At 47.4% G+C, this 14,888-nt stretch overlaps 1 protein-coding gene across 1 annotated transcript in view; it reads right to left on the bottom strand.

Annotated features, from left to right (window-relative positions):
* Positions 1-852: 852 nt before the first annotated feature.
* Hil (peptidase hillarin) overlaps positions 853-14,888 on the bottom strand; it is a 99,113-nt gene continuing 85,077 nt past the window's right edge. Inside the window, exons 2-7 of the mRNA XM_077644430.1 lie at positions 8,626-8,742; positions 7,633-7,920; positions 5,709-5,849; positions 5,360-5,442; positions 3,353-3,496; positions 853-2,726 (exon numbers count right to left, since the gene is read on the bottom strand). Of these exons, the coding sequence (XP_077500556.1) occupies positions 1,622-2,726; positions 3,353-3,496; positions 5,360-5,442; positions 5,709-5,849; positions 7,633-7,920; positions 8,626-8,742 (1,878 nt within the window). The 3' untranslated portion in view covers positions 853-1,621. The remainder of the gene's footprint in view (positions 2,727-3,352; positions 3,497-5,359; positions 5,443-5,708; positions 5,850-7,632; positions 7,921-8,625; positions 8,743-14,888) is intronic.

Genomic DNA, 14,888 nt, shown 5'->3' with positions numbered 1-14,888 from the left:
TACTACTTGATTTCAATATCAGTTGAAATCGCTCATGTAACCATGAGTTATTTCGTGCATGTGGTGGCACTCCACCCTTATTCGACAGTGGGGCATTTAGGGTCTCTTCAATTTGGCTGCACTTTCTCCACCTGTTAAAGGAGTGCAGCACTTTCACATTTATTTTTTCCAATGCCACGCATGCCCGCTTCTCTTAGTCCGCTTTGCAAAAGTTCGAGCCTAGTGCAGCACAAGTTACTGGCTGGCTTGCACTCTCCAAAGTGGAAGTGCAGCTTTAGTCCACCAATATGGCAGCCCCCATGTCAGGTAGAAGAAGCGAAGGAGATATGACAGTAATTTCTTAATGAAATGATTCCAGCTCTTTATTGAGAGGAGGAGGTAAGTAACTGTTCGTGCCGTCATAATTGCAAACCTAAGCGGTCAAGTCGAGCTGCATGGGCAGAATTCAATCCACATTGGCAGCATTTTAGCACATTTTCGTAAATCATCTATGTATACATTCACTTTTCTGCGGTACGATTTCCTGGGGCTGGTTCATGACAACACTTCTTCAGAATTTGATGCTTGAAAATACTTATGTGGTTCGGGATTTCGGCATCCATTGATGCTGGAGGCATGCAGTTGGCTGTAAATTGGTGGCGCCGCCAAGGCTAGCAGTCGACCAGGCCTGCACTCGTCCATTCGTTTTGGAAGCAGCCAGTGCCAACCTGAACTTGAACCGACGCTGGACACAGGCAGCACCGCCATGGGACATCACGGAACTAGTGCAGCGAAATCGAAGAGAGCTATATCTGGAGATATACTGCACTATAAAGTCGAATGTGGATGTCCTCTGAGCACAAAAACCGCAGATGCATTGTAAAAATATATTAAACTTTATTAACTTACACTGTGGGAATAAAGAGTTAGTACAACATATAAATATGAAACACAAACTTTAGAGCACAAAATATGTATCATTCAATGCAACCCGCTGCCGCAAAGGTGTAGCGGTTGCTAACATTTTGGTCTGTGCTAATCAATTTTTGTCATGTCATAAGGCACGAAGGTAAAGAAAGGTGTCTGAATTGCAACTGCCTAAGCAAGAGCATATATATGTGAGAGCAGTGAGGCCGCTTGTTGTAAACGCTTGGAAGTAAAGTTTTTACAAATTATAGGCACTCTGTTAAGTTTAAATAAGTAGCAGCAGGACAAGACTTGCAAAAGTGGTCACCTATAGTAGCATTGCAGCACATGTAAAAGAAAGTTTTGTAAGAGGTCACATACAAAAATGTGAGAGAACGAAAAAATCACGTTATGAACATGGCAATGGAGCTGTGCAGCTCCCAATGGAATGCACATTGAAGAGGTTTCATTACTGAAACCATATTAGTCTGAAGCCGCGAAGCGCTGAACTTCTTGTGCACAAAAACTGGAAGATCTGGGGGCAAGGAGGCAGATGTTTCAGCAGATGGACATGGAACCGACACAAGTCTCCTTGGAAGTACAGCAAAACTTCGCACGTGCTGCAACTGAAACTGGACACATGTAGGGCTTGGAAATGGTAGCCCTGCTGCAGTGCCACAAGAGACTTGTAATCGCAGGCAGTCGAAAGGGCTGGTGCACCATCTTTAGTAGACCTTCACTTGGAGACATTGATGAGGTACTTGCACGAGTGGGTCAACAGGTGCTTCTCACCCGTCTCAATCTCGCCATTCATTTCCCGCGTGTAGATATCCATGCCATACTGTCCGTCATCGGGGAAAGCCAGGAAGAATGTGACCAGGTCGTCGTGGACGGTGTGCGAGACAAATTTGGACAGCTTCTTCTCCTCAACACCATTCTTGTGAAGAGTCGCCATGAAGTCAGTCAAGGGTCGGGTCATGCGAAACCGTACTTCCAACTCCCTCGAGGAGAAGATGAGGGCATCTTCGTGCGTTTCTGGCACAAGCCCAAAGAGACGCGTGGCTTTCATGGGACCCCACTCGCCGGAGGCGCAGTCTGGGAGGGGAACCATGACCGTCTGCAGGTCTTCGCAGACAATCTTGAACTTGCAAACACTCTTGAATTTCATTGGCTCACCTGTGAGGTACTCTCTTGGTGTTACAGCATTGGCGAACACATCGAGCAAAAGGGCGCCTGAGCACGGCGCGTGGACTCTGAAGGCAACCACGTTGCCAACCATGCTTTGCATCACGAATCGCTTGAGGCTCACGCCGTCGAAAGAATCGCGGTCGCTGTCGTAGAACTTGAGGTTGTAGTGGAAGATGAGGCTGTGAGACATGTCCTCAGGCATGCCAATGCGAACTGTCGCGGCGCCTGTGCTGTCAGTGTACAGGGTGGCTTTGGTGTCTGCGTCCGGGAAGTACAGGCCATAGCGGAAGAACAGCGATCGGACGAATGGAAGCTCTTCAAACTCACGCAGTGAAATGGGCCGCTTCAGGAGCTGCCACTCGGGCTGGAGTGGAAAAAACTCGTAGATGAACTCTCGGGCATCCGTGAGGAAGTAGTGGTCGTCGTACTCATAGCGCAAGGAGTCGGACTTGCCTTTGCTTCCAGGCTTGGGCACCTCCTTGGCATTAACAAGGTGTCTTGCACCCCAGTTGCACTGAACAAACCGCCAGGCTCCAGCAACGTACACTGCATTCCAGGAATTGCGGAACCTGTTGTCTTCAAACCGGACGCCAGGCTGGTAGCCAGCACTCTTGGAGTAACCCTTTATCACCACACAATGAAGGCCGGCATAGCTGGAATCACAAAAATCAAGCGAAAATATTTTAGTTCACCTTTGATGACAGTTCACTGAACTTCCTTGTTTCACGCACAGTTAAGCTGGTCAAAATTTTCGAAATTTTTAAAAACGGTTTCTAATCTGAGTTCATAGAGGTCAAAAGCTTTCCTTGGTATAGGTTTTCCTGGCATAGTTGGCTCATATCGAAGATAGTTAAGACTGCACGAATAGGACGATGTCAAAAGGCAAAGAAACAAGCTTGTACAACATCACAGGCACCTGCGGTGTTGCATCCGTTTTTTTGCCTCTCATCCACGTCCTATTTTCGCAGTCATAACAGTCCGGGTGCAACATCAGCAAAAAGACTGTTTCATCCCTATCCTTGCAGACAACCTGAAAGAGCTATGATCCTTAATTCCATCTGTGCAAATTGCACGATGTTTCATTAAATCTAAAGCTATGTGCCCTGGATGGCAAGAAATTCATTTCTTTGCCAAAGCAGAGTGCTCACTTTGGTGTTAATACGGTATGCGTATCCGTATCCGAGGGACGCATTCCTGTGCAAAGAATGCGTTTGAGAGGCACGGTGTGCAGCAGCAGCCCTTTAGTACGTCCACTAGGCTAGACTGTGGCTCTGCTCACCTGCAGAGCCTCTTGAAGAGCACGTGGTAGCTCTCGGTGCCGTGCTTGATCCCCCTGAGGATGCCCATGGGTGTGTCTGCGATGACATTCTCATCAAAGTGCATTGTGTTGAGGTTCTTGACGGTGATCCACCGGAATATGGTCCTGGTAGAAATCAACAGGGAATAAACATTTGCCTCGACGTCATATTGTGGAAAGAGAACATATGCCTGACCCGCTGTTGAAGCACTGTTTCTACAGCAGCTGCTTATGGTGCACGAGTTCGTCGTTCTGATGGAGGAACGAATTCTTTTCTCGCTAGACCTGTATGAAGAAGTAACCGGACTGCTTGGCCTTTTTATTGCATTTCAGTAGATGATTTAACTTATTTCGCATGTCGCCCATGTCACTAGCATGAAAACGACTTTGGCATCGCGTAACCTTTCATCGCGCCGAAAAATCCTGCACTCTGCCTACTTCGTAGAACATAATACTGCCATGTCAAAGGGTCTATTTCCATCTGAGCCAGCTTACATGGCGTCTTGCAGAGCTTTCAGCTGTACCGAATGCTTGCGCTTAATCAAATGCACTTCTAATGCGCAGACAAATCTGCAGTACTCAAGATATTATGTTACCAACTTCGTAGCAATTCCTTTCTCGCTAGACCTGTATGACGAAGTAACCGGACTGCTTGGCCTTTTTATTGCGTTTCAGTAGATGATTTAACTTATTTTGCATGTCGCTCATGTCACTAGCATGAAAACGACTTTGGCATTGCGTAACCTTTCATCGCGCCGAAAAATCCTGCGCTCTGCCTACTTCGTAGAACATATTACTGCCATGTCAAAGAGTCTGCTTCCTTCTGAGCCAGCTTATGTGGCGTCTTGCAGAGCTTTCGGCTGCACCGAATGCTTGCGCTTAATCAAATGCACTTCTAATTCGGAGACAAATCTGCAGTACTCAAGACATTGTGCTACCAACTTTGTAGCACTGAAGAGATCTACCCTTGGTAACAATGTGCATGCATTCCAAAAAGAGTACACAAATGATGGTACTACTTTGACTACTCATTTTTCATTTATTGTGTCATTACTACCAATATAGCAAAGGTGCAGAGTACAGTGCGTCGTAGCTGTCAGGTTCAAAACTGCTGACTGTGAAGGCGCAAGGTCAGAGCCAGAATAGCCATCTACCATTGCCATCACCTTCGAACTGTCTACATTTCAGCCAGCCTGCGATGCAAAAGCCGGCAGCTAAGCATTAAAATGTCCATCGATTTTTATTCTAAGCTAACAAACTTAACTGCGAGTTGGTCCATACTTTGTCGCTTACTTCCCACCAGTTTTTATCGACATGTGCGCCTACTACTCCAGCGACCTGCTGCGCAGTGTTGCAGTCAACGGTCACTGCGGTTTAGCCAAAACCACAGGACGCAGAGGAACTCAGCGGAGTAGGGAAACAGAGGATCTCGTGTGCGTCATTACCAGGAATTCGGGACAAGCGCGTCTAGTACCCTTGGCTGCCCCCACATGGCGCATGGCTTTGAACATGCAAAAATAGCACATTGACATCATAAGTGACGTAAAAGAGAATGAGTGACTGCAGAACAGAACAAGATAAGCCACTAGGCTTAGTGGCACTGGTTAGGCATTGTTCCGAGTTCCTGGTAATGCTGGCAACAGTTTTGAGCTAAGCTATAGCTAACGACACACTGGCATGGTTAAACAAAGCAAAGCAGAAACAATGTGCAGAAGACGAAATAAGTGTGGCACTGACATCAACTATGATTTTACTTTAAAATATTTAAAAATTAAATTTTGAATCTGTTTTGTGGATGTGGCTCCCTCTTGAAGTTCTACTCTCCTCTGTCCATTGCTTTCATCACGTTGCATACTTGTTTCCTCGTTGATCCTGGCAACTAGCCTGAACAGAACTTCGCCACTACTTTCTATGCCTCGTACCTTAGTCTACGATGTCTGCACGTGCTATGATAAGAGGTCAGAAGTTGCTGATCAGAGGTAGCCTTACCTTGCCTTCTCGACATCTGTCACACAGCTGCATATTAACTGCCGCACCAGATCCGTGAACGTCTGCTGATCCGCTTGCGCCACCTGCAGTTAAGAGGAGTAACATTTCAATTTATATAATGAGCCGGACAAACGTGCAGTCTTTCTCTAAATAAACCCGCAGAGCTCAAGCACAGCCCCTAATACAGTTTTCATTCTGTTGCAATTGAATGTGCAGTGACACAAACTGCATGACTTCCTCCTCTTTGGACAGATATGCTCCACTTTCTATCAACACCAACCGCATTCGAATGATAAAAAAAAGAGGTAATGCACAGGCCAAAGCAAACTTGTGAACACGTGCCACTCACGTTTATCGCGATCTGATCGAGTTCTGAGAACACTTCAGGGTCCGTGTAGATGTCAGTCTTCGAGATGGACGCCGGCGTCGGTGGAGGTGGTTGGCTTGGGTATGGACTGAGGTCTTCATTGGTGAACTCCTCGCCTTCTCTCTGTGATAGAATGGCAACCAAGCACCGGGGTTAAATTCATCATCATCATCACTGTGATCCAAATTGACTACTGCAGGACGACTTCCCATTATTCTCATTGTGCGCTAGCTGCAGCCGCATTATTCTAGCGAATTTCTTCTTTTTGTGACCCGAACCTCAGCCGTCCAATTAAGCTTTTCCTCTCTCGTACATTCTGACACCCTAGCAAAGCTACGCATTACATGTTACACTCATGCACATTTTTTTAGTGATACCTACATTACGGTAGCATTTCAAGCCTTCAGCGTGGTGGCGCCGCCACCCTGTGGCTGCACCGCCACGCTGTCACGTGGTTGGCCACATGGTGCGGAGCAGCTGCCGGCAGCACGACGCCGTGGCCGATCAAATGGTTCGTCACGTGGTTGGTCACGTGACCAAGTTCCACTCGACCAACTGTAGCTATCGCTTTTCCAAATAAGCTCCAATTAAGCTTTTCCTCTCTCACTGTACACTCTGACAGCCTAGCAAAGCTACACATTACATGTTACACTCGTGCACATTTTTTCTTTCCACTTCAGCTAAAATATCCCCCACTCACCTTTTCTAACAATATGGTGCAGGAACATTTAATCAACAAGCACCATTGAAGTAAAGTAAAGAGAAACTAAGCAGTCATTCTGAACCACATCAAAGATGCCTCAGGTGCACCGTGAACTATGCGCCACAAAAGTGGCCACATAGTCGTTGCAGCCTTTTTTCGGAAGCACCCGCCCTCACACTGACAGTGTACTACAAGAGAACAACGTCCAGCATGAATGGCTAAGCCTACGTAACTGTAGCCCTTGTGTACAGATCCATATGAAAACAGGCAATGCGAATATAGCAAATTAGTTTTTCCATTTCTATAATACCAACTCCTCCACCTGATTTTTCAGAAATACTCATTAAAAATCATTTCCACACCTTGAGTATCGAATCAATTTATTATTATTATTATTATTATTATTATTATTATTATTATTATTACATAACACTATAAAATTTCACCTTTTGTCATTTTAAATAATCCCCGTACGTGCCTGGAGCGCTGCCTGTTCATGTGTTCCGTCTCACTGCAATCTCCCACCAACCCCCACTGACCACACTTCTCATGGAGCGGTTCACTTTGGTCGGTTCGCGGTAACACTGGCTACCCTTGATCAACCAGGTCCTATAGGCATCACCATAAGGGGCATTCAATTTCAGTTCATGATGCAATTTCCTCCTCTTTCGTTCATGACTTTTGCCACGTACGTAGTCCTGTTAATGAATTTATGTTGCTGTTGAAGAAAGGAAAGAAAAGGAAAAAGAATTACAGCGGTTAAATGATGTGCCACTGCCCTGTGATGGCAGGTGCTCCCACCGGTGGGGTGTGAGACCCAGGATGCTCTTTCCGAGCAGGCTCTCGCAACTAATCATTGCACTGGCTTCTGCAATGGTGGGCAGCCTCACAAACTAGTGGGCAAGTTGTGATAAGGTCACAAGGTCAAGTGACCGAAGTGGCACCTAGACGCCCAAGTCTTCAATGTCACACAGGGATCGGTCAAACATTGGAAAAATCGATGAATGGGGGCTCTAGTGTTAGTGCACTAAACTCCCTAGAGAAGCATTCTATGAGTGGCAGGTGGGCCGGCTAGGTCACATGACCTTTTGATGCCATCACAACCTGCCCACACATAGGGATTCGCACAGACAACGGCTAAGCGGCTGAGTGGAACCTCTATTGCAAGCGCACTAAAAGAAAAGAACGGGAAAAGAGATGCACCCGTATGAGCTCGTCCCTCTTCTCGTTGATGAGGTTGAGCATCTCTTCACTGTGCTTCTCCACCAGGTCGGCGGTGGCAGCACGCTCCTGCTCAAGCAGCTTGCGCGTGAGCGACTCCTTCTTGCGGTCCAGCTTGATGGTCATGTTCTTCTCGAGGTCCTCTTTCTCCTTCTGGTGGCGCACGGTGAGCATGCGTTCCTCCTCGCTGGTGATGAGCCGCTGCTTCTTGCGCCGCATCTCCTGCTGATACCGGTACGTGAGCCGCTCAAGCTCCTTCTCCCACTCTTCCTGCAAGAGCCAACATATAGCGTACATCGTTATGAAGAGAAAGGCTATTCGTTATAACAATAATTTCGTTATAGGCGGGAATGCATGCAGATCGACGCAGGCCTTTTGAGGAAGTTGGCTTTTTCATTGTGCCCACAGCTCAATTCCTTAACATATACAGTTAGGAAGTAAAAGGAACGTTCTATTTTATACTGACTGTTTTGCAATAACTAGCGATATTCACTATTGCTTTATAATGATAAGAATTTTGTTGCTTTCTTTTTGTTGCGCAGATTGTTTATAGTGCCATTGTCAAGGCTAGTTTAGTGTTGTCAACCCTTTTTTGCGCATTCTGTTGTAGCATTCTATGCTCCCCCCCATATGCTTGCAAGTGTCTTGCGAAAGACCTTACGACAAGAAGTCTTTCGTAATTGAAGGTCTTGACACATATCTTTTTTTACACATTTAATCTCCACCATAAAATAATACACAGCGTCGTGCATTGCTATGACTAAATATGCTATGCAGCTTTAAACATCTGTGTATCAAAAGAAAAATCCGTGTTGCGACGATATTCACCTAGAGTTAGAACCACCGAGACGTAGTAGTGGGCGTTCGTTTGGGACTTAGAGCCGTACTACAAACTATAGTAACAAGGAGAGTCAGCAGGTGGCAAAAAATCAACAATTTCATGCCTGGCTTGTGAGTTGGTCGAATGTATCAAACCTGGATTTGGTGTGTGATATGGTGTTCTTCCTCCGCACGCTTTTTGGCGAACTGCCGGTAGAGGTCGTCTTCCTCGAGCCGATGCCGCATCTCCAACGTCCGTTGCGTTTCAGGGTCCTGGGAAAATGAATGGCATAGAGTTTTAACTCATTGCCGTCACTCCAACACAAAGACGTTTTGCGGGAATAGCAGAAACGTGGTAGCGTTTTTTTTCTCACCACTGTGACATTACACCAATCTAAAAAAAACATTCAAAACCTTAAACCGTAAGTGAAGAGGTGTTAGAGTTCGACATGCTTAAATGAATCAAATGTGTGAAACTTGCTGGTAAAGCAGGCGAAGTCTTTCTGCGCTAGCATTCGAATTGCTAGAGTAATCGCGAAGAAAGCGGAGACAGCGTTCAAGTTTCTTCAAAGCACACAGCGCCGTGTACAGGCTGCATGATGACGTCATCAGCGGTGGCGATACATTTCCAACGCAGGAAACCTTGCTCGAATGAAGAAAATAAATTGAGGCACGGCAGCGCGTAGGCGAAGGCAACGGAAACTGAAATCTCATCAGAAATGGCGTATCAACAAGCTTCTCTGCACAACACAACGGTGTAAGGAGAAGCCTACACATCGTGCGAATGTAATCGGCGATTACGTCACCATTTCAAACGTTAACGCAGTATAATTTTGGCATGCTTTACCGATAAGCTTCATAACTTTCACTTCTTGGACAATGTTCAATTCTATTTCGACACAATCGCGAAAGAACCTCAAAATTATGTTAATGTTCCATTCTAGCTTGCATTTAATCACATGCGCCAAAAGCCACCCTTTTTTCTAAAGAGCATTATTCAGAAGCACCTTCTGTGGAACACTGCCATATAGTTCTCAGTATAGAAAAACAGCCTGTAAAGCTTCACAAAAACAGACAGTTGCTCAAGTGTTAACAAGAGCCAGCAACTGCTTCTTGCCTCCATTTCAGCGGTTACGCTTTGCCACATCACAGCTACGTGCTGCAGAGAAGACAAGTTCATGTCGATGACGTCAGACGAGCAGGTGGCGCCGTCACGCGGTTTTTCTACATAGCTGTGCGCTGGCCTCCTCAAGAGGCCTATGCCATGTGCACTAGGCCGTTTCAGAGGGGAAGCAACTTGCATGCGTTACCCAGACGTTAGGCTGGTTGCTTATAGCGACAGCCGACAATAAACCGTTCGCGAACAGCGCTTGACGGAAACTGCGAGTCTGCGACTGTTACTGCGTAACTGATTTGCCTTTGTGCCTTTCATTCCTTGTCCCCTCCAAGACGGCTTTCGAAACAGGGAAACTCCCTTTTTACTCCCAATTAGGTGTATTTGTGTTAAGAGTGTACGCGCGTCTGCCTGCTACGCTTCCGTGTTTGGGCTGGTAGGTACTACGTCTGCCAAACGTGACAGACAACCGGGTTTTCTTCTCAGCCGCATTGGTGATTTTCACGACCGAGAGGGGGCGCCCCAAGTAATCCAATATGGCGGCGTCACGGAAGACTCCAAAGTTTAACTGCGCTTGCATTAAAATTTGACGATAAGATCGCGTTTGCTCGTCGATGGTGGCGACCTCGTGTAAGCCAGGCTTTCGATCCTCAAGAGTGCAAAGTAATATACGACAGACAGGAAACAAATCGGCTGTCTGTCGTCTGAAAACGGCCGTCTTGAAATCGGAGCGGTAAGCAGTCGACGCGCGCTTTGCAGAGAAATTAAAATCAATGGCATCGGCTGTGAAGACTCTTGTACAGCGGATGAGTGAACGGCTGAACTACAAGAGCAATTTTGTGCATTTATCACTACAAACTAGAACAATCCAGCGATTTCCAGCGATCTGCTTCGCGCTTACGCAGGAAACATGCTAGGAAAATTTGCCAGTCAATATCGCTTAAGTTTTAACTTATGAAGGAGTCCCCAAACTTAAATTGATGAAGGTGTGCCTCTCCTCGTTAATTCGTGCTTAAGAATTTCATTGCCCAGCGCTACTTTAAATATGAATGTATATTTCTAATTGCGTGTACAGTTTGACAGCTCGAACAATGAGGTCGCCTTTGCGCGCAATCTTTTCTAAGCAGTCGACGGAAGGCATGTAATGAATTTATGGCCGCCGTGACAATTCCATTGTTCGAGTTCATTAGGTTCTTATCCGTCGGTCTTACTGGTCGATTCCAGGAAGAGCGAGGGCATGCGATAACGAAGTGCAAAATGAGTAAATATATCAACCCACCCCCCGCTCCGTGGATAACCAAGAATCTCATCACTGTACACGCATGCTGTAATAAGGACAGTTGTACGCTGGCAATCAGGAACAAAGCTCTTCACGCTTTGATGATGACCGTTAGTCGCTTATGCTCAGCGATGTTTCTTAATAACAAATAGCGTCTCGTATTTACATAGGCCCTTCAAGTGCAGGCCAGTCATCTTTTTATAAATACAGGCAGGATCTGATGAGGAGTGTGCCGTCATAATCCTGCAAGCGGTAAAACTTCCTCTTCCGATGCTCTCTCTGTATACCTAGCATCAGAAAAAAACTTATGTGACATGGAGACTGTTCTATCTCGTTAGCCTGTAAATATCTTCGTAAGAGCGCTCCTAAAATATATACTTTATAGGAAAACTACGACAAGAACGTCTGAATGCACGAAGCGATTGGAACGCAGCGAACGCCGCGGTTCCGAGCGCGCCAATCCTATTTAGACTAGTTCTTAGCGCCGCCGCAGCATGGCGTCGATTCCATAAAAATCGCCAATAGCGGAACCCTTGCGGCATCGCTAAAGACCAAAGGGTAGAGCCTAAGGGATACCATAAGTGCAAGCAATACATGGCTAAAAAACAAACCTCGTTCTCTGGTTAGTTTTCGCAAATGTGGTAAATGTAGCCGGAGCAACACCAACGCTAAAATACGCAGTTTCCATCCCCTCAAAACCAGTTACGTTAGTATCTTTCTTACGGCTTTATCACTAGCATTCTCCTCTTCCTTCTCACCACGCAGTCCTGGATTTAATTTCAAGCCATCTCGATAGCCTCCAAGATTGGAAGGTAGTACGTGCGAGTACAGGTGGGAGTACAACCGTTGTACACTTTCAGTCGACCCTACCGAAACGTGGCGGCGTCTGCGGAACCTTGCCCTCCAACAACGTCAACGCCTGCACTCCGCAAAGACCGCCGCGTCTGACCTCACTGCTTCCGTCAACTCTTCAACAGAACGTGGAAACGCCGCCGCGAACTTAAGCCACGCGCCAGCCGCATTGCAATCACGTGACAGGCTCGCTGAACAAACAAAAACAAACGAAGAAGTTCAAGGAAAACCCCAAAAGGCGCGAATCCGGGCACCACCAGCGGCGAACAAAAGCTCTCCCCTGAGGAGGAAGAGCGACACGCCTTTCGAGGCGACCAACGTCGCATTCGCGACAGGGACTTCGGTGAATCAGGGCGTTACCTGCAGGCGCCTAGGAGAGCGCGCGGAAGGCACCACAATGGAGCACGAGCCGCTGCGCACGGGCGCGTGCTATCCGTTCTCGCCCTGACGCACGTGCGTCACCGAGGAGGTGGCGCCGCCACGCGGAGGCGAGCTCGTCAGCGCGAAGATGGAGTGCGCTTTACGGAGCTTTTGTGCGGTTCGCACCACGCTCCAGATCCTTCCCGGAACGCTCTTCTTTTAATTTCGGCGCCGGATTCGGCCCAGGTTAGCTCCGGCCAGCGTATTACGAAGGACGTGTCTGCAATGGGAATGCGTGCGCTAGAGGAGCCTTTGCTTGCGGCGGTGTAGGCTACCCTACGTTTGTAATAAGGGAGTAATTACTCATTGACATCCACCTCGTACCAAGACGAATTTTTATTTAACCACGAAGTTTCTGAGAAAACTGTACAGCTTTTCTTTTGTAGCCGTATGGCTGCGCTCGGGTGGATGCCAATGAGTAATTACTCCCTTATTGCAAATATACTCCACCTTGGGGGATTTTACCCGCCGCGGTGGCTCAGTGGTTAGGGCGCTCGACTACCGATCCGGAGTTCCCGGGTTCGAACCCGACCGCGGCGGCTGCGTTTTTATGGAGGAGAAACGCTAAGGCGCCCGTGTGCTGTGCGATGTCAGTGCACGTTAAAGATCCCCAGGTGGTCGAAATTATTCCGGAGCCCTCCACTACGGCACCTATTCTTCCTTTCTTCTTTCACTCCCTCCTTTATCCCTTCCCTTACGGCGCGGTTCAGGTGTCCAAAGATATATGAGACAGATACTGCGCCATTTCCTTTCCCCAAAAAAAACAATTATAATTATTATTATTATTATTGGGGGATTCCCCTGAACATTTGACCTACCCTACACTGTAGCTCGAACTATCACAAGGCGAGTAAAGCACTAAGCTCACAGAGCATATTGTGGGTAGAGCGCTGTGCTGGCTGGGAACTGTGTTAGCTGATGAGCTTTGCGCTGGCTGATGAGCACTGTGCTGACTGATGAGCACTGTGCTCACTGATGAGCACTGCTCTAGGTGCTCCCTTATCTGGTTGTTCACTGTGTTGGTACAATCCTGTTATAGAGAAGGCCTACGCTGGTGAAAGACTGCGACTGTGTAACATTAAGTCGGTGAAGCACTAAGGAGGTTAAGTAATGTGGTGTTATTTGCAGCGCCGACAGAACTGGGTATAGAATTTTGATATAGCAGCCAGAAAAGATTCATTGCTATTTCGCCCGTTATCCACCACCTCAAGTTGTCGTACCTACTGCCGTTTTGTTTCCGATCATCAGAACCAGGTGAAACAACACAAATTTCCAGTACAGAAATGCTTCGTAACGCCCAGGAAACGCTGTATTTGCTCAGTGGCTCTGTCCAACTTGTTTCGGGAGCATTTTTATTACTATAGGGAAGGTCTACCTGAAATCGACAGCCTTCCTAAGGATGTAAATTTACAGCGAATAGTAGCTCTGTAAAATGATTTTGAAGTCAGCAAGGCCCCGTTAGTTACTGAAGAGTCAAGGCGTTTTGCGTGCAAAACCAGCAAAAGTAAAAAGTAAACGAAAAATGTACTTTCGGACATACAGAAAACCAGCACCTAATTGTATATTCACACTGGCAAGTCACGAAGGTCCCGTGACCGAATGTTACTCGCGACCAAGAGGCGAGCGCGACCTGTGTCATCATCCCAAAGGGTCTCGTTCAGAAAAAAGGGTCTCGTTCAGAAAAAAAGGGTCTCGTTCAGAAAAAAAGGGTCTCGTTCAGAAAAAAAGGGTCTCCTTCAGAAAAAAGGGTCTCGTTCAGAAAAAAGGTTCATCGGCAGTGACAACCAGGGCGTAGAGCAAACGTCGCATCACTTGAGTGGTGCCGCTGATTTGTTCAGTGGCTTTTCGACCGTAGGGTCACAGGGTCGGAAAGATCGAGCAGCAAGCAACTGGCGCACAACTGTCGCTGTTCGACAAATACAGTAGCGCGACTTTCGCGACTCACTAGTGCAAGTGCACCGCAAAAGTTGCAACGAAAGGGCTTCGAGTTAAGTCGCGGCAATGCGCGACTGCGACAAAGATCGCGCGTCGGAGAAGCGTGGAATAAACATTGCGGCCCTTCTGGTCTTGAGTAAAGGCGCTGCTGTTTTGGGCGCGCCGACGCGTCTCAGCTGACGTCCACCGGCGGGGCGCGAGCGATTAAGTCGCGCAGCAGACCGTGGTGACGTCAGGCGAGCGCGCGGCGGCTCCCTCTGCTCTTGACCGAGCATGGCGCACTGGGGCCGCGTCTGGCCTACTGTGCTCCGGTGCGAAGAAGGCTAGGCAGACACGCAAGGCCATTAGCGGGGCTGTTAGACGCATTACGCGCAGTGAACGTCTTCTGCGCGTTGCCTTGAAACGGGGGCTCCTTCTGCTCCCGCCTTAGATGTAAAAAAAAAAATATTAACAATATTCATGTAGGTGGCGCCTCCTTGTTCTCATTCGAGGCAGAATGGTTGACCTAGTAGTAAGTCCTTGCGCAACGCTAGTCATACACGAAACGCCAAACACGCGCCGTCTCGCTATAGCTCGTGCGTGTGGGCGAATAGGTTGTTTCCACGATTGTCTTTGGGGCTGGTTCCCTCGAAAATACCAAAAACAGTAGGGACTATAACGGCTGTTCGGTCATAGTCATTTTGAGGCGTGCCGTCCCCATTCGGGCTGGTAATTTGGAAACGTCTTTATTTGCCGCGGCGTATTCAGTTTTTCTTTAAGCGAAATTTATTGCCCCAGGGCATCAATGATGGGTGAAGGTGTGATGAATGATGTAGTAGA

This window comes from Amblyomma americanum, chromosome 11, assembly GCF_052857255.1.
Source record: "Amblyomma americanum isolate KBUSLIRL-KWMA chromosome 11, ASM5285725v1, whole genome shotgun sequence".
In the NCBI taxonomy this organism is placed as follows: domain Eukaryota; kingdom Metazoa; phylum Arthropoda; class Arachnida; order Ixodida; family Ixodidae; genus Amblyomma; species Amblyomma americanum.
The sequence above is the reverse complement of the archived record's forward strand: the minus strand, read 5'-3'. Positions and strand labels throughout refer to the sequence as shown.